Genomic DNA, 27,425 nt, shown 5'->3' with positions numbered 1-27,425 from the left:
TCATAAGATAAACCAGCTTGATGGAGCCTTTCTTTCACAAACGGCGTATCATCTAAGATTTACTCACATTTTTAACGGAGGGCCTCTGAATGGCCTTCTCACCTTTTCCCCTAAAGTCAGAGCTGATAAAATACTTCTGAGATGTGAGTCCGGTTCGTATTCACTGTCAGGCACCATGGAGAAAAGTTTAACATCTTTAACTGTGCTAAAAGGGTTTTTTTTTTTTGGTTCCGGTCATGCATTTACAAAGAAACAGTTTTTTAAACCTTTTATTGATCGAGGGCTTGTTAGGGAACGTTTGAAGCTTGTTAAGCTTCGATTATCTGTGCTTTTTTTTCTTACCCTCAGGAGTTAAATGCATGGGATTTTACTTTGAAGTCCCATAACTCCTTTCTATCTTAATTAACGCCACTGGTTATCTAGGTTAACCTGGGGTCGCGACCCCTTTGACCTCTGGGAGGGTGTGATGGATTTCTTTGATCATGTCATTGCTTGAGTGCTTGTGTCGCGCCCGACACAGATCGGCCTGTGATGCCGGGTGGTTGGGCTGGAATGCAGACATCTAAAGATGCTTTGTCCGTATCAGCGGCCAGACCGGCCTCTTTTCTTAGCTCCGTAACTTTCCAAAAACGTCTGGATGTTCATGGTGACTCATCCGAACCACATCCAAAACAGCAGACTAACATCCACAGCAGTCCAGACGGCAGTGTGACAATCAACCTCTCTGATGCGACAGCAACGCCACAGGGCACACTAACGTCCACCACCACCGCCGTGTATTCCATAGAGACAGGCCGCCGCTGCGATTCTGCTGATAAAATGAACGGCGGCATGTTGCAGTCCGTCATTTATGTGACATCTGCACCCTGACCTTTAATATCTGAGTTCTGACTCTCATGTCGCCTGCTTTGTGTCTGACAGGGTGGGAAGAAGTACGGCGGCCCCTGCGGAGGAAGAGACTGCAGCGGAGGCTGCAAATGCTTCCCAGAGAAGGGTGGCAGGGTAAGTTCCTTATTATAGCTACTGAACCAAACGGACGTGCAAACATCCCTCTCTCTCGCTCTCTCTCTGTTTTCCTTTTCCTCCCTTGATGTCTTTGTCAGCCAGCTCTTGCACTTGGTGTTAAATCTGGAGCCCCAAATAAGGCCATGATCTCACATGATGCCGCCTGTCAGCTTCTCTGATTTAAGTCGTTTGGACGCTGAAGGTGTGAACGGAAATACAGATGGGCTCAAGACTTTACACCGCTCACAAAAGTGAGCCACACAACATTTTTTTCTCTGTCTCATTGGAATTCTTTTTCTTCTCTTTTAGTATTATTATTTTTAAATTGTTAGAATAATAAGTAAATGTTGATGCGTTTTATCCAATTGAAAGGTTTTGTGTTGCCTTAAACAGGGCAAAGGATTTCACGTAATAATGATTAGGGCTTCTGGTTGGGTTAATCGGAGGCACAAGTGCATTTATGTTAAGGCAAACACTGTCAAACTCAAGGGTGTTATTGCATGTCATTATGGGAAAATCAAAAGAAATCAAGCAAGACATCAAACCGCACACCGCCATCCTTCGACAAGGGGACGGCTTCTGCATTACAGATATGAAAGTGCTTTGTTCTGGAATGTTAAAATGAACCCAACAACAACAAAACTACCTTTGTAAATATTCAAACTGAAACCACATCCACAGTAAATCTCTTTCAGCACTGATGGCAAAGGCCATGCAGGAGAAACTGCCTCTGGACACTAGGGGTGTAACGATACACTAATACGGTACGATACACGATATTGAGGTCACGATAACGATAACGATAACGATACGATACGATATTATAGCAGTATTTTTTAACAACCTTGCATGAGGAACATATGACTGGAAAAAATTGTCTTTTATTTGAAAGACACAAAATACAAAACAATACTGTGTGTTTGCCCTATTGTTACAGTTTGTAATGCTTTATAACTGTTTAAGTTTTGAAGAGAAAGGCAGGCCAACCATTTTCCACAAACTGAACTAAAAGTAAATGTCAGGTTTGCATTATGCATCTTCAGTTTCATACAAGTACAAATATTTTGCCACAAACTGAATAGTTTCTCTCATCTATGACTTGACTTTTTTCTTTTCCAGAAATTTAACAACTAAAATTAAATAAATAAATAAAAGTAAATAAATACATACAATTTTATATCATAAAAAAGATTGATTCATGCTCACTTTATAAGTGTAAGAGGAGATTTATTTTTGTTAAGAAGGTTATTTTGGTAATTCAGGGTTCATTATTTTATAAATATATTCTTTATATTCTGATGTAAATCAGGGACTATAATGACACTAGTCAGTTTATCTGTAGTGATTAGTCTGTTTTAGATTGGGCGGAGTGATACAGCACTAGGTGCTGTGTTGATGTTATAAAATCCTACGATGTTGAGCGGACATTAAAGTACACTCGAACTCGGAGGAAGTTCCCCCCGTGTTTATCCTACTAAAAAGGTTTCATTTAATAAGGTAAGGCTTAACTCTACACCAGCCTTAAATAAGTAAAGGTTCAGAGCTCAAAACGGGACCGCAAAACGGTACTAGTTTCTTCTGAGCGGAGTAAGATTTTGGTCCGCAGGTCGAGGCGCGGTCGAGGCGCGGTCGGCACGCGCGGTCGGATGCGCGTTTCTAGTCAACACAATAGATTAATATTAATAACCCAATATCGCGACACACTTTGTCACCTCCACGACATGTTTCGTGACGTTTTTGTATCGCGAAATTTCGTGGCACGATATACAGTATTGTTACACCCCTACTGGACACCATTGGATAGGCAAACAACCAGTCAGAGACACGAAGCGATAGTATCAACAAAGAACATCCCAGTTTGAATGGATATATGTGGCCAGACTGGAGCTAACGGGTCTCAGGACACCGTCCCAATGGATGGGTCCTCCAAATAGACAGGAACACCAACAATATCTACAAATGATACGCAATGAGTCTTAGGGATAACGAAATGAAGGTGTCGGAGTGTCCCGGACAAGACCCTGACCCCAGTCCTCCAGAATATTTATGGGTGGCACTGAAAAGGCCTGACAGGGCAGAAAGACCCGCAGACTTGGCTCAATGTGACTGGTTTTATCAGGAGGAACAGGCCAAAAGATATTAAGAGAAGTTTGTGGAGGTCTACCCAAAATATTTGAGCCAAGTCAAACAGTTTAGAAGTAATTCCACCAAATACTGACCAAGGGAAAGTAAACTTTGACGTGAAAGAAAGTTTCAAAAACACAGCCCATTATCCTGACATTTTCCAAATAGATAAAAGTGTCAGGAATCCTAACTGACCTTAAAAAAAATGTTTTCTCAACTTTACTGTCAGACATGGAGGAGAAATAAAAAGTGTATTTTTTTTAATTTCTCTCCATTTCTCACGCTATTAGTTTTTGATCTTCAGGAACATTAAACGGGCGACGGACTTGCTGAACACTCCGTGCATAGTAAGAAAAAAACTAATGTTGTCTCAAGACACTTCAACAAAACAGTTGATACAAAGCAATAATTATTATTGCTTCACTTAGCGAACCAACTGATTTCATCAAAACGTATTTTGAATACAATCCTGAGCAAGCACCAGGCGACCGTGGAAAGAAAAACCTCCCTTTTAACAGGGGAAAACCTGTCAGAACCAGACTCAGGAAGAGATATTTTTGGAGATGGATTAAAATAAAAATTTGAATCCAATTAAATATTTAAGTAAATGCACTTTCCCAAGGATATTCGTTTGTGGTGCTGAACCACAATTGTATAATTAAAACGCACCGACTACGTATTTTTCTTTGAGTGTTCAAAGAATAGTATTTCCCTTTAAGATAATAAAAGATCAGGTGCTCATGATTTTACGCCTTATAAGCTTGATGATTAAAAAGAGAAGATTTAGTGGTGTTTTACAAGTTTTTAAGATTTGACCATTTTCTAACACAAAAAAAACAGGATTTAAAACATTAACAGTCATAAAAGTAGAGAAAGGGAAACTTTCCATTATTAGGGATTGTTTCATATTACATGGGTGGCCGTCATCGTCTGGAGTGATAATAAAGTTTTTATGTTCATCAAAAGGATGAATTTAAGCCCAATTCGTTCAGAGGGTTTGACGCTGGTGGGTTTTGTTTCTCTTTTTTACACCTGAACTACTCACTTTAGGTATAGGTTAGTAGTTCCTCCCAAACCCCTTCACAAAGCCACTCCCACACACATCTGAAGTAAGTTGTTCAAAACCAAAGTTTCTAGCTCATGAAAGCACAGCAGTCACGAGAAACCTTCGGGACCCTGTGTTACATGCTTCTACTGTGAATTTTCTGCGTTTATTTTAACTTCAAACAGAAACACAAATAAAGCAGCCAGAAACATCTCTCCACCACTTCTTGGTTCCTACATGAAGAAAGTGATTACCTCAGAGGCTTTCTGAAAAAAAAATGTTATCTTAAAGTTCTGGATAAAGAACTTTTTCTTGGTTTATGTCTCGGTAAATTTCTGTCAAATACTGTTCTGCCACTCAGATGTAGCAAAAATGTCTCAAAGCCAGCAACGTGTTTAATACATCAGATCCTCAAGGTTTTCTAAGCTTAAAGGGACATTCTGCAGTTTAAACAACCCAAGGTCCATTACTAGATGATTAGGAGGGAAAAACCTTTGTTAGGAACCAAAACTATGCCAATCCAAAAGATTTTTTAGTGAGAATAAGTGCTTGCAGCAAAATGGCAATCAATTAGCATTTGGTGTAATCATATTTGATTACACCAGCGTGGATTGATTATCGATTCCAGCAGACAAGCCGAAGTAGGTTTATCTCTGAAAGTGTGACGAAAGTGTAGAAATCTTTCCAGTCAGAAGTCCAAACAAGTTTACGACTCAATGTCACGAAAGCTACCGTCAGGAGGACGAGAACTCATGGCTTCTGCTTTTAACCGGTGTGTTTTTTCATCCATCCATCCATCCATCCATCCATCCATCCATCCATCCATCCATCCATCCATCCATCCATCCATCCATCCATCCATGCATCCATCCAACATCCATCCATCCATCCATCCATCCATCCATCCATTCATTCAACATCCATCCATTCAAAGCGGTGGCAACTGGATGGAGAAGGATGAACAAACATTCCTTTTTTATTCTCTCTGTGAACTTACAAGTTTAAATTGTTTTGTCATCCATCCATCCATCCATCCATCCATCCATCCATCCATCCATCCATCCATCCATCCATCCATCCATCCATCCATCCATCCATCCATCCATCCATCCATCCATCCATCCATCCATCCATCCATCCACTTGCAACAAAGTGGTGGTTATTTACTAACAATACACCCAATTGTCATTTTTCTGCAAATACACATTCTGTTCTAACTAAAAACATAACTTTGGTACCTAAACAAAGTTTAAACTCTTTGCATTTAATCTAATAACAGACCTTTGGTTGTTTCGACTGCAGAACGTTATCAGCTCTCTGCTCCTTCCCCGTGCAGCCGGCTGTAGTCAGGCAGCAACTCTCTGCCTTTGGACTCGGGATCATTGACTTTAGCCGACGGAGGAGAAGTCGTTTGGAAGTGGTCCCGTCTTCTTTCATGACCTCAGAACCGGAGTCTGGAGTGTGGAGAGCCATTAGCTCAGTGAATGAAAGACAAGACACAAAATCAGATACGCGTAGACTAAACATGCTGACCTACGAAGCGTAGACGGAGTAGTCGAGGTTCTGCATGATTAAAGGCTGTGTTTGTATTCGGACGCGTGCCGGAACAGATCATTAGAGCTTTACACCTCCCCAACAATTAACTTTCCACAGCTATCGGCCACATGGATTAAGAGTCAGAGTAAACATGATTAAATCACCAATCCCAATTTGTTTTCTTAAGATTAAAACATGCTTTAAAAAAGGATTTAAGGATAGGGTGGCTGAGCTGGCTGAGCTTACACAGTCATGTAGAGGAAATTATGTGATAAACTATAAAAATCCACCACAGCTCCTTCAGATGTAGCTCTTTATTCACCCCAGAGAAGCTGGCTCTGGGCAGCGTTTGTGGGTTTTTAAGCTTATTCAGAATTTAATAGTGAAGTTGCACCGAAGACTTAGGCCCTGTCCCCATACTGCCACCACCCCTACTTTTCAGCCCTACCCCTACATTTTGCGCGTTCCCGTGAGGGTAGTGGTGTCCTAATTCCTCTTTTCACCTAGTGGTAGTGGCTTAAACAAGGGGTAGTGGCTAAATGATTCCCTCTAATCAATCACTGATCTCACTTCACCTTTGAGACTCCCAGAAGGAGAACAGACACTTTTAACGGCGAAGTGCGTGAACATGGCGGGTTTCTGTTCATTTGGTTGCAGATCCTGTGCAGGTAACATCTTGAAAACAGATGTTTCTTCCACAATACTTGGGAGTAGGTGTATACACGCCCGCCGATAGGGGGGGACAAACGGGTCTGTTGTTCCGGGCCCAGGGTAGGGGGGCCCAGAACTGAAAAAAAAAAAAAATAATAATTTTTAATTCTCATTAAATTATGGAATCATTTTTCAAAATGTTTCAAAATATGCCTATTTGTGGAAAAAGATATGTAGTATTTCAGTTACATAAAAGCTTGTTATTTGTTTTCTTCCTAATTTTCCTTGAAATAGTGGTCAAGAACCCCCAACACAAAAATGGTTTGGCCGCTGATCAAAATTTGATGTTATCATTTAATTCAACCATTAGAATGGTCAAAATGTCCGGTCAGCACAAGTCCGGTGCTCAGAAAAGAAGAGAAAAGAGAAGAAATGAAGAAGAAAATAGAGGCCTCAGACAAATATTTTAAAAAGGGGGTGACGGTGAAGCTGGAATTAATAAAGTCAGCGTAGAGCAAGGTAAGAAACAGCGCAGCCAACGTTTACCAAACTGGCTAGCTCTAATGTTAACGTCCATTAGCTTGTATAAAAACCTGAAGAGCAGAGGGAGAGGAGAGGAAGAAGGAGAAGGAGAGATCCGGGCGCAGGGGGCCCATCTTAGATTATTTTGTCCGGTGCCCAGACAAGATTGTCAGCTGGCCTGGGTGTATACGCTATTTTGTCTTTCATTTGTATACAAGATATAAGATACAAGATTAATATACAAGATAGCTATTGTCTATGTCCGTTACATCTTCATTCACAAAAACACCAATTCAAGACACGATCGCCATAGGAATTGCATTTTTCTCTCATTTTTCCATTTTTTCCTACTCATGGTATAGACATATTCTTAAATTAAGAGCATGTTTGGTTTTATGAGGTGCAAACATCAGGGGCCAGGTGATAAATTGTCCCATTTTTCTTTGTTTCTCTGACCTTGGTGCTCCTGGGGAGGATAAATGTCTCAGCGAAGCCGTCAGGTGCGCTAAAGTCAAGGACTGACATCCTCATAAAAGCCTCCTGTAAACCAAACCGCCCCCGAGGGAAGTCGTCTTTAAAGAGAGACAAATGAAGACAGTAACGTCTCGCCACTGTACTGCGTCGCGTACCGAGAGTTTATTGGGCCGACTTGACGGTCGGCCTTTTGAAGTGCGCGCTTGTCATGGATACAGGAAACGCCACATGCGGCCACCGAGAGACCGAGCGAGGAAGCTCTGCATTCCACGTCTGGACGATGAGGTCAGCAGACCCGCTCTGTCTTCCTCACTTTGTCTCAGACCGTTTCTCTGCATCATCCAGTCACAAAGGCAGTGGCGTCAATTCAGTCTTACTAAGGTATGGCAAGGTTACGAGTCACAGAACTTAACTAGAGTATCAATCAACACGTCCAGCAAATACTCATCACAGAAGTCTATGGAGCTTATCTGTGTGGTCAAGAAAATGTGAACTTTTTCAAATGCAGTCTCGCTCACTGCAAAAACTCAAAATCTTACCAGGAATATTTGTCTTATTTCTAGTTAAAATGTCTCATTTTTAGTCAAAAAATCTCATTACACTTAAAAGAAGAGTCATTACCAGAAAAATAACTTGTTATTTGACCATTTTCACTTGTTTCAAGTAAATTTTCACTTGAAATAAGTAGAAAAATCTGCCAGTGGGACAAGATTTATCTTCTCATTACAAGCAAAAAAAATCTTGTTCCACTGGCAGATTTTTCTACTTATTTTAAGTGAAAGTCTACTTGAAACAGGTGAAAATGGTTGTTTTTGAGTCTTGTCTTTAATGTAATGAGATTTTTTTTTTTTTAAATGAGACTAAAAATTAGACATTTTAACTAGAAATAAGACAAATATTCTTTTTAAGATTTTGAGTTTTTGCAGTGTATAATAACTAGTGAAATCGATCATGTTGTTCTGATTTGCATTTGTAGTTATTCCATAAATTTATTTAAAAAAAAACAAATATTTACATTTAACCCTTGAAGCAAAGGTGTGGCAGCTGCCATACCTTGCCATACCCAACTGACGCCCCTGCACAAAGGAGAAGAATTCAGTCAATCGCTGGCGAAAGTGTTGGCGCCAAGACATATCGAGGAGGTTTTAGTCCTTATAAGGACAACAGGAAACTATCACGACTGAATCTGCAAATATTCCTCAAATGCTCTGTTTTTATTTGAAGATTTTTGCCTCAGGGAGTAGGTCCCCATTAATTCTTTACATCGGTTGTCGTGACCCAGTTATTGTATCCACATTTAAATGTTTTAGTAGTCTATTCCTGATGTTGGGTCCAATTCATATGCTTGTTGACTACGCTGGGAACGAAGGTCCTCACAGATGTTTTTATAGCGTTCTTCACCGTTGCGTCAGGCGCGTCTCGTTCCAAACGTTTCCTCCGTGGAGAGTCCCGCGGATGAGGCCTTCACGGGTCCTGTGCAGCTGTCAGGACTTTCAGAGATTTTATCCAGCTGTTGTCATGAAGAGGCGGTTGCTAATGCGTAAATACTGCCTGCAGTCATGCTTGTGTTTTGTTTTTTTTTTTCATTTTGGTCGTCATAAAAAACAACTAGTGAAAGTTTAGAGAAAAAAAAAAGTGTTTCATCTAATATGAGAGGGATTAAATGTGATCAAAACAACATGAAAATGAAATCCGAATGTGGTTTAAGTGGAAAAGGAGACAAGGAATTCCTCATGAACGAATGTCTCTCTCTCACAAACAGCCGCCATATTTGTGACAATGAAATAAAAACCCTGAACGGAGATGTGAGACGTAAAGACGGAGCGTGAGAGAGCCTGGGAGAATGAAAGAGGTTGTTCAGCGAGCAGCAAATATGTTAATTTCATGACTTTTCTGCTTCGCGGAGACCTTGGCAACGGAGAGGTTTTACTGCAGACAAATATCAGTTTCCTCTTCGACATCCTTCCAAAGACCTCCTTGTTCCTCTGCGTCGTTAGTGGATTGGATTCATGTGATCAGTTGTTAAAAAAGAACATAAAAGAGGAGAATAAACACCCTAAGATTGGGGTAAAATGAATTAAGCCCATAAAGCATCCAACGTAGTTCACAAGGCTGTTTTTTATTGCTGAGAAACCTGTGCGTTCGCAGAGCTGGCACCTTTACAAAGAAAGTAAACTGTGGTCTAATGAGGACATGAGAATCAGTAGGTGATGTTTTACAGCCGAGCTTTTTGTGGTTTCTGCCCCAGAAACTGGACTCCCGGCACTCTGAACCCCCGACTTAAACCTGTTTAGCAGATTTCCAAGAGTTTGTCCTTCAGATTTAAAACCAAAAACGGACCCTAATGTCTTCTGCGAGACGTGGGGGCCTCCTGAACATGCAGAGACGAATACAGGGAGGACATGGCGGGAACTCGTTAGAGACGCCGCGCGGAGGGAAATGATGTCTTTTCCACAGCTGATGCGGGACAGGAAATGACACCAGTCTCGGGAAGTTAAGCACAATGACAGTCCACTGATCTCTTTTATATATAGTATATAGATACAGTCTGTTTTTGTGGGAACAAGGTCCCCTGTGTGTTTGGCCTCTGCTATAAACAACAGCGATCTCCATATTTCCATGAAAACAAGTCCAGCGTGACTTCAGTACCGAGGGCCGCGAGTGCACTGAGCAGGCGGTGGGGAGGTGATCGGCATCTAAAGCTAAAAGATTTTCAGGTTTAAACCTTTAAACAGCCTCTCGGTACCATGAAAGAGGATATTCATGGCAAAGCATGAGCGTTTCCCAACAACAGCCATGAGCGCGAGGACGTTTGAAAAGTTGGATCTCAGCATGAACCCGTGGCGGCTGGTCAGTAGAGGGCGCTATGGCACCGCCCCCATCAAGTCAAGAGATGAAGAATAAAAGAAAAAGGAAATTAAAAACACGCTGTAAGATGCATATAATTATTAAAAGGTGTTATTTCATACAACGGAGTATTAGGGCCAAACTAAGGGCCAAACTAAGACAAAAAATAAAAAATAAAGTACGAGAATAAAGTCGTAATATTTTGAGAATAAAGTCGTAATATTACGAGAAAAAAGTTGTAATATTAAATATATTATAAATATATAAATAGAACTTCACAAGATGCTCAATATTCCTCATTTTAACACAGGGAGAAGACGGCTCTTTCTGTTAGAGTTCTCATAAATTATATTCTCATAATATTACAACTTTATTACAACTTTATTCTCATAAATTACGACTTTATTCTCGTAATGTTACGACTTTATTCTCGTAATATTACGACTTTATTCTTGTAATATTACGACTTTATTCTCATAATATTATGACTCGTAATTTCCAAATTTTTTTTTGTCTTAGTTTGGCCCTTATACTCTGTCGTAATTTCAGTCTGTGGGTGACTGTCAATAGTAATTAAATGTTGTTTAAATATTTATTTGGTTACAAAATGTTTTTTATTTTATTTACTTCCGGAAGTAAGGGGCAGAACATTTGACAGAACATTTGATAAGCACGTGACCTGACGATCTTTTAATTGATTTGAATTAGATTCATAAAGGGACGCAGTCGTGTGTGTCCCAGAAACTCAGTTATCAGCAACGAATCAGCAATAAGTATCGTGACGTACTCGTATGTTGTTGTTTTTTTAATCTAATGTAATTGGACAATTTTTTCCCCGTCTTTTTTAGAAAATCAAACTGAACTACACAAACCAGATTTTTATGTTTGTTTTAAATTGGTTAAATAACACTTGATTTTCTATATTATCAAATCAAGACAGAACAATGGAAATGTAAATTTTTTATATTTTTTTAAAGATTTTTTGGGGCTCTAGTGGCCCTTTATTGAGTGCAGACTGGAAAGGGGTAGAGAGAGAGAGAACGGGGAAGACACGCAGCAAAGGTGCGCAGGCCGGGATTCGAACCTGCGACCGCTGCAGGAGGAGGACTGTAGCCTCAGTATATGAGCCGCTGCTTAACCCGCTGCGCTACCGAGTGGCCCTGTTTTTCTTCTTTTTAATGTGTAAAATAAACTGAACCCAAACCAGGAAGAAAAAAACAAGATACAAAATACAAACAGTGAAATGTTAAACCCTGACTTCATGTTCAGTTTTCTTTTTCCACTGCAGCGTCACTGAACTGCTTCACTAAAACTTGAAAAATCCAACAATGACCAATAAGTCATTGTTGGATGGTTACATTTTTAAAAATGTAAGGACCAAAATATTATCTACCTTTCTTTTTTCCCTGTCGTACCAAGCTTGTACCTGACCGTGACTTCTGTGTACCGTTACACCCCGTTGTATGCCAAGGTAAATCGCGTTTCCCCAAAATATTTTAGCACCAGCCGCCACTGGCATGGATGGTTGTGTTCAACAATAAACTCTTACTGATTGGAGCTATTTTTCCACTAGTGGTCAATATTGGTCACATGTTCTCTCGTGTGATTGAAGCCATTTATCTGATGGGAGAGGAGAGGAGGATTAGGAGGTTGATTTACTTCCACTGGCGAGTGAACCTCGTGCATGACGGCAAAAAGACAAGATGTGTCTTAAACGCTGAGCCCGATTTCAAATCTGTGAAACCTCCCCCTGACTAAGCCCGCCAGGGCAGAAACTACCAACTGTGAGGAAGTGAAAAATGGAAAGTGCATGTGAGGAAAGGAAACAAGTACCTGCTGCTATCAGTAAAACTCTGGAGCGGAGGTGGGGTTTTTCTGCTCAGGATTGCTGGCTAGAGAAATTCAGCAGGGATCTGGAGTTGGCAGAGTCCCGTGTGAAAATTGAAGCGGTGGAACTGCCGGGAATGCCAGAGGAACAGACACCAGCTGTTGTGTGTGTTAATACACCAAGTTCAGGCTTTTGGCACAGCAAACGTCCGACAGCCAAGAAACCAAGAAAGAAGCCACGAAGTATCCCTGGCAGCAGCTGCAGCTCGTCGACGGTTGTAGAGACGGAGAAAACGATTTCATTCACTGAGCGAAGCTGTCTAGATGATGTTGATGTTTGTGTCTAAACTGACCCACAATCCTGCATCCCACACATCCCTCACCAGTCTTAGATGTAGACACAAAGAGAGAGAGATGCAGCGGTCCAAATTAGAGGCCCGTGAACGCTTGATGCAAAATCATAAATGAGCAATCACCTAAAAACGTCCATATTTTAGAGACGTTCGTGTCCCTTCATCCAAAGTTCCTTCATTAAATCTCAAGGTGATTCACGTCAGACAGTCCTTTCAATGAAGCATCACATTCGGCTGTCATGACTTTTAAAATCAGAACCGACGTCCCTGTGATGACGGGAACGCTAGAAACAGTTTATTTGTCAAAACCATGTGGTTTATACATAGGATTCGAAATTGCAATGCTCCCCAGGCCCACAGTGTATACATTTGGACAAGACAGTGACAATATAGACATAACACTGACCATACCATAAAAACAGATATAAAAACACAGTACAAGTATAAAAAAACAGACTTCTAGGCGGCAGTGATATTGGTTAAAAAGTTAAAAAGTTAAAATGCAGGGTTGAGGGAGGGCAGGGCAGAGAGAGAGTTCAGCATCCTGCCAGCTTGGTGGAGAAAGCTGTCTTTCAGTCTGCTAGTCCTGGCCCTAAGGCTTCTCAGTCTTTTTCCAGACAGCAGCAGACTGAAGAGGCTGTTGGATGGGTGGGTGGAGTCTCTAGCAATGCAGAGGGCTTTTCAGGTGAGGTGGGTGCTGTAGATATCCTGAAGGGTCGGGAGAGAGACTCCCAGGATCCTCTCAGCTGCTCTCACCACACGTTGTAGCTGTTTGCGGCACGACACGGTGCAGGTGCCACACCACACAGTGATGCAGCTGGTGAAGATGCTCTCTATGGTGCCTCTATAGAAGGTGCACATGATGGAGGCTGGAGTTCTGGCTCTCTTCAGCTTGCGGAGGAAGTAAAGTCGCTGTTGGGCTGTATTGGCAAGTGCTGCAGTGTTCTTTGACCAGGAGAGGTCCTCACAGATGTGCACACCCAGGAACTTAGTGCTGCTTACTTTCTCCACAGCAGCTCCATTAATGGTGAGGGGGGCATGCTGTGTGTGTGTTCTCCTGAAGTCAACAACAATCTCCTTTGTTTTCTCCACTTTCAAGGAGAGGTTGTTGTTGCTGCACCACTTGGCCAGGCGGCTCACTTCACTCCTGTAGTCAGTTTCATCATTGTTGCTGATGTGACCTAGTACAGTGGTATCGTCAGCAAATTTAATGAAGAGGTTTGAACTGTGTGACGGTGTGCAGTCGTGGGTCAGCAGAGTGAAGAGGAGGGGGCTCAGCACACATCCTTGGGGGGCCCCAGTGTTCAGTATGACTGTGCTGGAGATTTTGCTGCCTACCCGTACTGCCCGTACTATTTCTCCTTTTACCAACCTCCCTTCTTCAAGGACGTTCAAGGACGTTGTTTGATGAGCAAACGTTTTTTGGCACGATGCAGCTCGTCCCTCCAACTCATCACTTGTCCACCTGTAGACAGGTGTTCTGGTCAATATGATCAAACGTCTCCAGGTGTCTCAGGTCTGAAGGTTCCAGATGTTTCCACAGATGTCCAACAGGATGTAGATCAGGACTCATAGGAAACTTCAGAACCGTCCAGTTCTGGTTCTGACTGGTACTTGGTTGGTTCTAGTTGTGTGTTTTGGGTCGTTATCCTGTTGGAGAACTAATGACCTGCGACTGAGACCAGGTTTTATGACACTGGGCAGCACATCTGTCTCGGGATTCAGACCAACCGGTACCAGACGCAGTGGAGCAGGTCCAGAACTGAACCGAGCCTCCTCCAAGTTCCTCAGTCTTTTTCGTCTTGACGGCTTCATTTCTGTGTCTGTGAACATCGAGCTGATGTCAATCGTCAAACACTTTGTGGTTTGTTAAAGTCGTTTCAGACAAATTCCAGTCTTTGTGTTTTTTGTGATTTACTTTCAACACATGGTGCCATCGACCTGAAATATCATCTTTTTCAAACATAAACACACCGTCACAAATCATAAAATCCCTACATTGGAGGAAATGAGATGTTTGTGAGCTCTTTCAACTTCACCCTGTGTACATTTGATCTTTTTAGTGTAAATATAGAAACTTGGCTCTTACATCTACATTTTAACTTCACTGATTAAATCTGCAGAATGAAAAATCACACGAGCGCCGTTCTTAGACACGGGCTCCTTATTTTCCATATAATAGATATCACAAGACAGCGTTGAGCTTCGCCTAATCAGTTTCTGTGAAACTCTCCAACAAAACATCTCTATTGTTTGGTTCTGTTCCTGTCAAAGTCGGGTTGGACCTGCTGTCCTGCATCAGGCTTGGGTCTGACTGTAAGAGCTTTTAAATGTCTCTGGTCGTCATTAACCCTTGTGCTGTCTTTGGGTCAAGGGAGGGTGGAGGGAGAAAAGATGGAAGGAAGGAAGGGAGAAAAGAAGGAAGGAAGGAAGAAAGGAGGAAAGAAGGAAGGAAGTAGGAAAGGGAGTAAGGAAGGGAGAAAAGATGGAAGGAAGGAAGGAAGTAGGAAAGGGAGTAAGGAAGGGAGAAAAGATGGAAGGGAGGAATTGAAGGAAGGGAGCAAGGAGAAAAGAAGGAAGGAAGTAGGAAAGGGAGTAAGGAAGGGAGGAAAGAAGGGAGGAAGGGCGAAAGGAGAAAAGAAGGAAAGAAGGAAGGAAGTAGGAAAGGGAGTAAGGAAGGGAGAAAAGATGTAAGGGAGGAAAGAAGGGAGAAAAGAAAAAAGAAGGAAAGAAGGAAGTAAGGAAGAAAGGAGGAAAGAAGGAAGGAAGTAGGAAAGGGAGTAAGGAAGGGAGAAAAGATGGAAGGAAGGGAGAAAGGAGAAAAGAAGGAAAGAAGGAAGGAAGTAGGAAAGGGAGTAAGGAAGGGAGAAAAGATGGAAGGGAGGGAGAAAAGGAAAGAAAGAAGGGAGGGAAGAAGGAAGGAATGGAGAAAATAAGGAAAGAAGGAAAGAAGGAAGGAAAAGCAAAGAAGGTAATAAAGGAGCGAATGACGAAAGGGAGGTAGGAAGAAAAAGGAGTAAAGGAGGGTAAAAAAGGAGGAAAAGAGGAAAGGAAGAAGGAAGGAGAGAGCATGGCAGGAGGAAAGGAGGATAGAAGAATTGGGTCATTTTGACCCAAAGACAGCACAAGGGTTAAGGTGATGAACAAGAAGACGATTGTTGGTGTGAGCGGAGGAGGAGTTCTCCTTCCCGTTGACGCTCTTCGTATCTCACTCATCTCTACTGATGCAGGTATCTGCTGCTGATGCATCTGCAATCGTCCAACCACAGCTTAGCGGCTCGTTTCCATCTGCGCAGTTAAGGTCCCTCACATCTGATGCCGCCGTTGCATCCCGAGTTAAATAATGAAACAGATGAGGAATAATCATGATGGCGTTCATAAACACAAGCTCTTTCATGAGAAGTGGAAAGTTTTTTTTCCAACAGAACGATGTTTAACTTCTGCTACGGAGCCTGAACTCCGCAGTTATGGTTTTCTTTATTTGCTTTAACAGCTTTTAGTCCTGAGTTCAGCATCAAATATGTGCCGCAGCATCCAGCAGCATGCATGAGGCCTTTTTTTGATGGCGTTGGCCTCTTAAACTCGCTCCACTGGAAATCTCAGAACGCTGATGAGTCTGCTTGGAGCAGTAATTCAGACGAAGATAAAAGTCATCTTCATCTCACTGTGTCAGAACTCAAGAATCCCTTTCAAAATCTGCGGCTCGTCACCGTAAAAAAAAAAACATCTGTGAAATTTGGGTATGAAAGCTTTTTTTTTGTTTTGTCACTTCGTCTTTATTGGATTTTCAGGTTATTACAAATGCACATTTTTACCAGATTACAAAAATTATCTGTATATTCACCGTGCAACAAACAAATAAAAATAAAAAGTAGAAAAACATGAACATAAACTTGTGGGTTAGCACATTAATAATATATCCAAAAAAAGAAAAGAAAAAGAAAAAAAAAGCTGCATCCTTATGCTTTCTCTAGATAAAATGTCCACTTGTGCCATCTCTTCTCAAATAGCCCTTCCCTCAAACCAGGATATGGATCAGTCTTTCCATCGTCCATATTTCTTTTGTAATATCCAGCCACTGTTTTAGAGTAGGCGATTCAGGTTTATACCAGCTACTAGTGATGGTTTTCCTAGCAGCTGTAAGGAGAGTCTTAACCAACCAGCGATCCTCTGCCTGCACCACCGTTGCAATGTGACACAAGTATAAGACAGTTCATGTTAGTGGAATCTCATACGGGTATGAAAGCTTTAATTTGCTTCTGACGGTGTTGGGAAACAGTAGCCCAGTATTTCTGCAGCCAACGTAGACGCTGACCTTCCTGATTGTGTTATCGTCCTCCAGAGCAAGGACAAGCGTACCGAGATCAAGTCAGAGCCGAGGTGTTTTATTTTACTTTGTGTTGTGGCTGCACTTTGAACTGAGGCACACTTTCTCCGTAGTCATTTAGAAATATGGCGCTAGCATCCTCCTAGCTTTCAGAAAGGCTTCCTGGTCACTTTCTGACGGATCCCAGGACCGGTAGCGTCCACATCCCTCCGTGTCTCTGCTGCTGCGGCAGACGCATCTGTGTGATCTGTATTCCCATAATAGGAGAGCGCGGCAGATGAGAGGCGAGCTCTGCTCATCGTCTGAGCATCTCGGCTTTTGATTTGTAGCCAGGAAGTGTTATGTTTGACAGAGAACAGGGGGGGGTAGAGGGGGCAGAAACACGTTCCCTGTGAGCTCATGTGCAGAAACCGCCATCGGGGGGCCGGACCGCAGAGGAAACAGCTCGATCCCCACCAAGATTTCTCACATTAACTCCTCTTCAATCTGTTGAGAAATACTTGTTCTGAGTGCAAAGAGAGATTTAATCTGGCGTTGTCGTGGTGTGGCATGTGCTGCTCGGTAAATGTTGCGTGGTATGCGGCCAGAGCGTTTTTCCCCGTGGCACGACATCAAGGGAGAGTGTAGGGCATTCTACATCTTGCTGAAATTAGCGGCCCTGCTTCATGTAACTCACATGTGATGTATGTGCCAGATAATCACCCGATAAGCCTCCACTTAGCGGGGGAACAACGCGCCGAGCTTTCGCCCCGGAGGACGAGCTTCCCAGCTGCACCGGCAGGGGTCTGCTGCGTCTCCATGTGGGAGGCTTTGCGTGGGCTGTCGCCGATCCCGCGATTACACGGATGTCACTCCCGCTAATACGACTGGCTGCAGTCCACCGACGTCTCTGGACCGAGTCCCTCTGGTTCAATCTCTTCCTTTTTTTCTTAATGAAACTTCCAGTCCGTCGTTGATCCCAACTCTGACAATCATAAACTATCTTGATAGCTGTTCCTTGTGTTCTTAAAATGAAGATTAGTTTCCTTTTTTGGATGATTATGGTGAGAAAAAATGTAGAGAAATACCTTTTATGATTTCTCAAGGAGCGTCCCGTGACTCCTCTGGGTCACGAGAGTCACATGACCAAGTTAACAAGTTAACTCCTCAGAAACTGACCGATTCAGTTCAGCCCGGTCCAAGTTGGTCCAGTTAACACAAAGTACTAACTACTGCTTCGGAAAGGAAACCGTTGGTTCACAAGACAGGCGTTTGAAAGGTTAGGGTTGTTCTGTTAGGTCCTGTTGCACGTCCTCCAGGTCCTGTTGCAGGTCCTGTTGCAGGTCCTGTTGCAGGTCCTGTTGCAGGTCCTGTTGCAGGTCCTGTTGCAGGTCCTGTCGCAGGTCCTGTCACAGGTCCTGTCGCAGGTCCTCCAGGTCCTGTTGCAGGTCCTGTTGCAGGTCCTGTTGCAGGTCCTCCAGGTCCTGTTACAGGTCCTGTTGCAGGTCCTGTTGCAGGTCCTGTTACAGGTCCTCCAGGTCCTGTTGCAGGTCCTGTTGCAGGTCCTCCAGGTCCTGTTGCAGGTCCTGTTGCAGGTCCTGTTACAGGTCCTCCAGGTCCTGTTGCAGGTCCTGTTGCAGGTCCTCCAGGTCCTGTTGCAGGTCCTGTTGCAGGTCCTGTTGCAGTTCCTGTTGGAGTTCTGTTGCAGGTCCTGTCGCAGGTCCTGTCGCAGGTCCTGTCGCAGGTCCTGTCGCAGGTCCTGTCGCAGGTCCTGTCGCAGGTCCTGTCGCAGGTCCTGTCGCAGGTCCTGTTGCAGGTCCTCCAGGTCCTGTTGCAGGTCCTGTTGCAGGTCCTGTTGCAGGTCCTGTTGCAGGTCCTGTTGCAGGTCCTCCAGGTCCTGTTGCAGGTCCTGTTGCAGGTCCTGTTGCAGGTCCTGTTACAGGTCCTCCAGGTCCTGTTGCAGGTCCTGTTGCAGGTCCTGTTGCAGTTCCTGTTGGAGTTCTGTTGCAGGTCCTGTCGCAGGTCCTGTCGCAGGTCCTGTTGCAGGTCCTGTTGCAGGTCCTGTTGCAGGTCCTGTTGCAGGTCCTGTCGCAGGTCCTGTCACAGGTCCTGTCGCAGGTCCTCCAGGTCCTGTTGCAGGTCCTGTTGCAGGTCCTGTTGCAGGTCCTCCAGGTCCTGTTACAGGTCCTGTTGCAGGTCCTGTTGCAGGTCCTGTTACAGGTCCTCCAGGTCCTGTTGCAGGTCCTGTTGCAGGTCCTCCAGGTCCTGTTGCAGGTCCTGTTACAGGTCCTCCAGGTCCTGTTGCAGGTCCTGTTGCAGGTCCTCCAGGTCCTGTTGCAGGTCCTGTTGCAGGTCCTGTTGCAGTTCCTGTTGGAGTTCTGTTGCAGGTCCTGTCGCAGGTCCTGTCGCAGGTCCTGTCGCAGGTCCTGTCGCAGGTCCTGTCGCAGGTCCTGTCGCAGGTCCTGTCGCAGGTCCTGTCGCAGGTCCTGTTGCAGGTCCTCCAGGTCCTGTTGCAGGTCCTGTTGCAGGTCCTGTTGCAGGTCCTGTTGCAGGTCCTGTTGCAGGTCCTCCAGGTCCTGTTGCAGGTCCTGTTGCAGGTCCTGTTGCAGGTCCTGTTACAGGTCCTCCAGGTCCTGTTGCAGGTCCTGTTGCAGGTCCTGTTGCAGTTCCTGTTGGAGTTCTGTTGCAGGTCCTGTCGCAGGTCCTGTCGCAGGTCCTGTCGCAGGTCCTGTCGCAGGTCCTGTCGCAGGTCCTGTCGCAGGTCCTGTCGCAGGTCCTGTTGCAGGTCCTGTTGCAGGTCCTGTTGCAGGTCCTGTTGCAGGTCCTCCAGGTCCTGTTGCAGGTCCTGTTGCAGGTCCTGTTGCAGGTCCTGTTGCAGTTCCTGTTGGAGTTCTGTTGCAGGTCCTGTCACAGGTCCTGTCACAGGTCCTGTCGCAGGTCCTGTCGCAGGTCCTGTCGCAGGTCCTGTTGCAGGTCCTGTTGCAGGTCCTGTCGCAGGTCCTGTCGCAGGTCCTGTTGCAGGTCCTCCAGGTCCTGTTGCAGGTCCTGTTGCAGGTCCTGTTACAGGTCCTGTTACAGGTCCTGTTACAGGTCCTGTTGCAGGTCCTGTTGCACGCCCCAGAACGACATTTGTTTGGCCCGCTCCCGTCTGTCGGACCCCCTTTGTCGTGGATGTGATCAGCTGTTTCCTTCGTCCTGATTTTGAACGTTTTCACTGTGACCAGAAGGACGTTTAGGGGACAAGTCCAGCTAAAACGATCGGGAAGGCGAGGAGTGTAAACATCTGTTAGGAACCATAACTTGTAAATTGTGTTAAAACAAAATATGTGTTTGCAGCAAAACGCCACTTAATGTTAACACATGGGACAACAGCAGTTTGGACCGCGACACTTTAGGATCAGACGTTTAAACGGGCTGATAATCTTTGTCATTCAGACTCAGCGATATAGTAAAAAATAAGAATAATGACCCTCTGGATTCACTGGAGCTGATATGAGATATTTATCTTCATGAATCTGTGGATGATATATTTACTATGTTCAGGTTTCTACCGCTGGAGGTTAAAACAATGTCACAGAAAACTGGAATATTCATTTAAGGAGTCGGCTTAAAGAAGAAAATCTGTTTAACAGCTCAGCAGTTCTGGCAGGACTGCTCCCGTGTCCTTGTCCCCCTCTGCGTGGGGCACAACAGGCCGTGGGGGGGGGAAGAGGGGCTTTTTATGTTGGAGTAACTGAGCAGGCTTGGAATTAGGCGTCAGAGGTAAACGGTGAGGTAGAAGGGTTTTCCTTTATATTTTATTTTATTAGTTTAAAAGGGACCTATTATAAAAAACACGTTTTCTCTTGCTTTAACATATATAAAGTGGTCTCCCCTCAGCCTGCCAACTCAGAGAAGGAGGAAAGCAACCAAATTCTGCAGTGTCTGTACAGCCGCCCGGATGAGCCGTCCAGTGTGACGTGGATCTACGAGCCGTTCAGATTCTGCTCCCGTCGTTACGTAACGACGGGCGCGATTTACATAGGTTGGCCTCCGATACGTGAAACCACGCCCACAACTAACTCCGCTGGCCGGAGCTTCCACCATTTTTTCGTAGCGGTGTATCGCGTCATTCAGGCAGCCAATCAGCACAGAGCCTCATTATCATAGCCCCGCCCACTCAGAATCCTGCATAGATAATGAGATTAGAGAATAGGAAGATAAAGACATGGCTCAGAGGCTGAATTTCTTCTTTATTGAGCAAAAACAATCAAAAGCTTGTTTTTTAAGACATTCAAGGCCTGTTTAAAATAGGTATTAGATGCCATAATAGGTCCCCTTTAATTCAGTTCATACCTGTTGTCTTCTCATGGCTGCTCATCGCTCCTATTTTTACCAAAAAGTCTTTACCAAAAGTTTAGGGCGGAGCCAAGGCCCATGCAGTTATTGTTGCAAAACAAAGGAAAAAGAAAGGTTGCACGGTAACCTGGAGTGGAAACGGGATTCATCTTCTAGTTGAAACACGTTATTGTTTCCCAGCGTCTATAAAATATGAAACTCACGTTAATGTTGATGTCATTCTCAGCGTGAGTACCGGGGCGTGGGAGCGTGTGAACTCTCACGGCAAATGCGTGAGACTCGGCAGACGTCAGCTTTTCTGAGTAAATTGATTTAATCCTGCTGGGATTATTAAATAAAATACCAAAACACCTCCGGTTCTGTGGGATGATCCACGACTGGGAGGTTTTAAGTACAGAGGTGACGGCGCTCAGACACACGATGCGGGCGCACACCCGGGTGCTTGATCTCGGGGGTCACGGCAACACCTCGTATAGTTTCCTATGTTTCCCTTTCACGTGTGCGGGAACATGTGCACAGTCCTGCAGCTGTGTCCTGCTCAGACTCACATGCACTTGGACCGCCGGTCCGGGACGCCTCGTTCTTCTGATGTGACGCAACAGCACAGGTGTCGGGCCCCAGAGCCAGAGGTCCAGGCGGTTCTGCTCTGGGCCCAGAGCCCCCCCCCCCCCCTAAAACCTCCCCAAACCCCCCGCCCCGACCTCGAGTCTCCATCATCAACGCCCCCAGCTCCAACCTCTGGTCATTAGCGGTGCTCGGCTCGGTCTGGATCCCGTCAGAGTCCTGGCGCATGCGTGAGCACGTGCAGTAATTAACTCCGAGTCTAAACACGTTATCGCTAATGTAAACCGGTTCTCGGAGCAGCCGATTCCCCCTCCGGTCTCCGCGGTAACAAGAAGGCCAGCAGCTTTTCCATGAGAAACACAGCAGGTGGGGATGAACGCCGTTTGTTTTCATCCTCCCGCTTCAGCACTCTGTCATAGTTCGAGGAATATCTAAGTGGGAGGCTACGAGTCCGAGCCAGACGCAAACTAAAGATTTAAATGTCTGTCTGTTACCATAGAAACCAAATGTAAGCTTCCCCACCAAACACCTTTCCTAAGACGATGTTTGCATGTGTATTTTGTGGGGTTTTCTTCACCTGCGGTGCCTCGTTAATAACTGATGAGACGGTTGCTGCGGACTTTCCAGACATCCTCTTTCTCAGAGCCTCCAGAGAGCTCCAGCTAGAAGAGCTAAACACACTCTAATAAATATCTAAACATCATCCACAGATGTTTATTTACTCTGCTGAGTCCTCCTCGGGGCTTCCAGTTGGGCGCCCTTCTTGCCCTCCAGGAGGATCCCTCCGGCCTTGTCCCTTAGCCTTACCCCCCCCCGAGGGCCTGTTTCCCTCCTCTGCACATCACGCACGAGGGATGCGACAGTCCAGGAAATGACTCAGATGAAAACGTGTCCAAGAAAAACATGTGATATAGGTTTCAGAGCAGCAGAGCGAAGCCCAGCGACGTGTCTGAGCCCAACGGAGGGAGATGCAGAGAAAAAGCAGACGTCTAATGTTTACGGACCGTAATTCTTCTCCGTGGTCTCTTCTCCTTGATTTCATCCTTCTTCTCCCTCTATCCATCTCTCTTTCCAAACACTCATCACTTCTTTATCATCTTTCCTTGTTTTCCTTTCTTGAATCAGACGTAAATGCGACCCGTCACACCACCTTTCTCGGTTTCTGCACTTTCTTCACTTTGACTTTGACCTGCCGTGACATTAATATACTCTTTTTTTTTGTTTTTTTGGAGGACATAGATCAATTAATAACAGCTAAACTACTATTAATGTTCACAAAATACTGACTGGACAAATGACGCCACTTCTCTCCAAACCTTCTTACAAGTTTTTAAAACTAATCTTCGTCCCCTCATGTGGTGATTCTCCATCAGTGAGAAGAAGTAAGAAAGGTTTGAACTCTTAAACCGCTTTTTGGCTAATAAAACATAGTTTTGAAAGAATAAACTTGGCCAACTGACACTAAGCCTCCACGATATAGACAAATAATATTATAACTGATTTGTTTTTAAAGATATTCTTACTTATTTTGTCCGTGTTATCAGACTGTTAGGGATAGCAGCTGGAATAAAGGTTTATAAGACTAAACATTACCACAAACCACGGATTTAGCAACTAGAAAAGCATCTTATTAAGCTTCATTTACAACTCAAACAGTTTTACAAAGTCTGTGTTTTGATTTTGTCTGAATTTAGATGTAAAATGGCTCAAATGTTAGTTCCCATGAACAGCTCAAAGCCAGGCTGCTGCTGAACCGCCGTGTTTTTCTGGGGAGATTCTTAAATTCAACTTATCCAAAACTTTTCCCTTCTAATTCTAATGATTTTAAAATAATATATCTCTACAGATAGACGCAATTAAATTCTTAATAAGAACACTTTTTTAGTTTAATATTCGTAAAAATTGGTTTGGTTTGAAAAAAAGCACAACCTATAAATCAAAAGGCATTTTACCACCCAGCCTCACAAGATTCATTTGAAAAAACAAATCCTGAAGTCTTCTCTCCATTTCTTTCACCTTTATTGACCTTTAGGGACCGCTGTGCTTGTGTTTCCCCAAAAAGCAGGCAATGAGCGTGAGCCAGATATGCGCTTGCTAATACGCTACGTTTAGAAGATAAGATAAGATAATACTTCATTGTCAGTTACACAAAGTTACAGAAAATTGTCTTTGACAAGGCTCCAGCACAAAGAAAAGTTCCCACAGACACACAAACCAGACATGGGGTGTTGAGGTATCAGCTGACTGGTAACTTTGGGATGAAAACAAAGCTGTAGACGGACAAGCTGATATACTGGTGAACGCAAGAGTCGACTAAAAGCTTAAAAGGCACATTTTATGCGTTTTTCCGACTCAAAAAGGTCTTAAACTGCCTTATGCCCAGTTTTTAGCCTCTCTAGCTACTAAGAGGTGCATAATTGATTAAACAAGTTTTGAAAGACCACACCCTATCCCCAGTGGGGTGCTTTTCCTTTTCTTGATCAATAAATTTCACAATTATGGGGCCTTTAAATTCATATATTCATACTTTCCACTTGTTTGCTACATCAGCAGCGTCAGTTTTTCTGGTTTTAATATATTTGGGTGACAATGCATCTTAATTAGCATCTTGTTTGGACAGTTTTGATAAATCATAAGTCACATTTGGAAGAAAAATGCAAACTGACTTCTGAGTCTCTCGCTGCAGCTGTAAATACTTGACTTTTGACATGTTTTATTCACGAAGCCTCCAAATCAGCATGTTTTACTCATAATCAGACTTTAATTAATCCACTTCATGCATCTCTTCAACACTATTAATGCATTCCTGCTGCAGACGCCTCACTGTGTCTTTAAACTCACGAGTAAAAAAAAGTTCACATGAATGAGTTTGTATGAATTTATACACACACATATATATATATATATATATATATATATATATATATATATATATATATATATATATATATATATATATATATATATACAGTTCCCTGTCAGATACCGATGACATCAGGAGCTATAACATCAGTCTTTCCTCAAGACAACCACATCCGTTTAGATTACCGTGTTATTTCTTAGGAGATCCAGTATATACAAGGACCAGGAGGGAAGGCGAGCCGTGACATGAAATACTAACATCGTTTGAAACAGTATAATTAAAGGATTAATAGATAAAAAGTAATCATGAGAAACAGACGTAGAGGCAGGTGTGGATGAGGTGAAGCTCGTCCCAGAACCAAGACGACGGTGAAACATGCAGGTTCAGATACACACACGTTCAAACCTTCAGTATTAGGTGGCGGAATTTCACTAAATACCTACAAATGTCCTCACTGGAGTAACAGAAGGGGGTTTCTGTCCAGTTGTTTATCAATTTATTTTATTCTCTTCCGAGGTCAGAGGTCAGCGTGCCGAGCCGCATGTTCCCATCCCGTTCTTAGTGGGTCGTTCCCAAACCGTCCACCCCGGGGGACAGTCTGGGCCCGGATGAAATTTATGGTGTCAGACAGGGGAACTTTTAATAGATCTGTGATTTAGGAATGAGAAATGCAAACAGACCCAGAAAGACGGAGAGGGAAGCTTGGAAACGCTGGCGCTGCTTCGTTATGGACAAAGTGTGAAGGGGAAGGATCTTCTCAGAGGAGTTTTTACGACCCATTTACTATGAAACAGCTCGTTTAGATTAAAGACATAAGTAGTGAAGCTGATTTCACTTAAGGTCCACAAATTGGAACGTTTTATGTTTGGTAATAAAATAAATACAACTTAAAAGAATGACAGAAAGGATCATCACTCAACAATGTTAGGAATTAAATTGCTTTTTTTTAGTACCGTCTCTGGCAGAAAGCAGATAAAAGTATATATTGTAATCTGAGTAAAGCTGTTTTGCTCAACTGTGACATCATAGTGATGTCATCGTGCATCACTACAGCAAGGTTTTGTCATAGACTGTAAAGAAGAACTGGACAAGCCCCCTGTGATGTCACCACTCTGAAGAGTGATGCAAGAGGGCAGATAGAACAGGGCTGGAACACGCCCACCTCCTGTCAATCACAGTTAGCCGTTTTAGCTTTGCTGACTTACATTAGGCTTAGGATGCCTTTTAGACAGAATTCAGTTTAAAAAGGAAACTCCCACACACCTTCTTCTCACCAGACTAGTGTTTTATTGGGCCAACGTTTCGGTCATCGACCTTTCTCAAGGCATTTTTTTTTTTTTTGATGCCTTGAGAAAGGTCGATGACCGAAACGTTGGCCCAATAAAACACTAGTCTGGTGAGAAGAAGGTGTGTGGGAGTTTTCTTTTTAAATTGGCTGCAGCTTTCCTCCTCCGACGCACCTTTCTGCATATCTGGTGTGCAAAATGTTTTCTACTTTAGACAGAATTCAGTTAAAAGTGAGGAGTTAAAAAAGAAGTATGTGTCTCCATTTCTAATGCTTTGATGCGACTGGCAGAAACTGTTTGATTAGTTAAGCAAGGTAACCAACAACAGCGTAGTGAGCAGGGATAAGATGGGGGATACGGGACCTTTAACTTCAAAGAGTTTCCAAAAGTTCTTACATTTAGCAAAAACTAAGACCAAAACTAAAACTAAACTGATAAAAAAATTGAATAAAAAAAAAAAAAAACTACTGGGGCTCTTGTTAAACTGACTGAAATAATCAAACAAACTGGAAGGAAATAAAAATTAAAACTATTGTAACTCTGGTTCCACCAGTTTCACCAATTCCAGAGCCTCCGACTGTGAAATAATAATCTTCACTTCATCAGAAGCAAAATCATGGTGCACATCGATGGCTGAAGTCTGCCTCGCGGTTCTTTTTTCATCTGGCTTCTTATATAAATACAGCTGCATCGTCAGCATAGCGGTGAACATTTATGCTGTGGCTCTGGATAACATTCCCCAAGGGCCGCATTTGTAGAGTGAACAGGGTTGAACCCGAGCACTGAGCCCTGCGGGACGCCGTAACAGATCCTCATCCGTGTGTGAGAAACACCATCAACATGAACAGGGTTAGGGTTTGAACCAGACTAATCCCTTAAGTCCTGATAACGCTCTTTAGCTATAGCCTCACACATCAGCCTCCACTCAGCGGACAAGCTGTCAACGTAGCGAGGCTACGCTATTTATTAGTTCAAGTAGAGAGGAGCAAAAAGCCATTGTTTATTTCCTTTTGATTAGTGGGTCTCATCACCCAGGATGTAATGTAATGTGAAGTCATCTCCTCCAACGCACAATCCACAGCTGGAACAGATCCACAGCTGGAGTTTAATACGTTCGTTCTACGGAAACAGGGTAACTCATCAGACTGTAACAAGACTAGAAACTTTGGTGTTATGAGTTTAGGTGTCAATTTCCAGGGAAATGGTTCCTATTTTGTTGCTTTTACCAGAGGTGTGAAAAGTATTCACATTCATTACTCAGGTAGAAGTATAGATACTAGAGTTTAAAAATACTCCTGTAGAAGTTGAAGTATCAACTCAAGTTTTTTACTCATGTAAAAGTATAAAAGTACTGGTTTCAAAACTACTTAAAGTATAAAAGTAAAAGTAATGTAAGGGGGAAAAAAGCCATTAAAGACAAAAGCCATTGAAAATGAATGCATCTTAGTATAATACAAATATATTAAAGAACCATATATGTGTACTATTGAGCATTAACATGTGTTTCAGAGAGCAGAAGATATGATGACTAGTTTCCTATAAGTATTGTAATGGTGCAAAAAGTCAAACTTCAGAGGCATGTTATCATTTATCCTAACCTTTATTGGAATGTACATCCAAGTTTAGTTGGATTTTTTTCTAAAGGCCGAAATGAAATAGAGTAACGAGGCTGTTTTTAAAATGT

The 27,425-nt window shown here is 43.3% G+C and overlaps 1 protein-coding gene across 2 annotated transcripts in view; it reads left to right on the top strand.

Moving 5' to 3' along the window:
• The window catches only part of col4a2 (collagen, type IV, alpha 2), a 94,735-nt gene that overhangs the window by 26,625 nt on the left and 40,685 nt on the right, over nucleotides 1-27,425 (top strand). For both annotated transcript variants that reach the window (XM_061723351.1, XM_061723350.1), the window contains exon 4: nucleotides 922-1,002. In XM_061723351.1, the coding sequence (XP_061579335.1) occupies nucleotides 922-1,002 (81 nt within the window). The remainder of the gene's footprint in view (nucleotides 1-921; nucleotides 1,003-27,425) is intronic.

This window comes from Cololabis saira, chromosome 6 (genome assembly GCF_033807715.1).
Source record: "Cololabis saira isolate AMF1-May2022 chromosome 6, fColSai1.1, whole genome shotgun sequence".
Lineage (NCBI taxonomy): Eukaryota > Metazoa > Chordata > Actinopteri > Beloniformes > Belonidae > Cololabis > Cololabis saira.
This window is presented reverse-complemented; position numbering and strand designations above follow the sequence as displayed.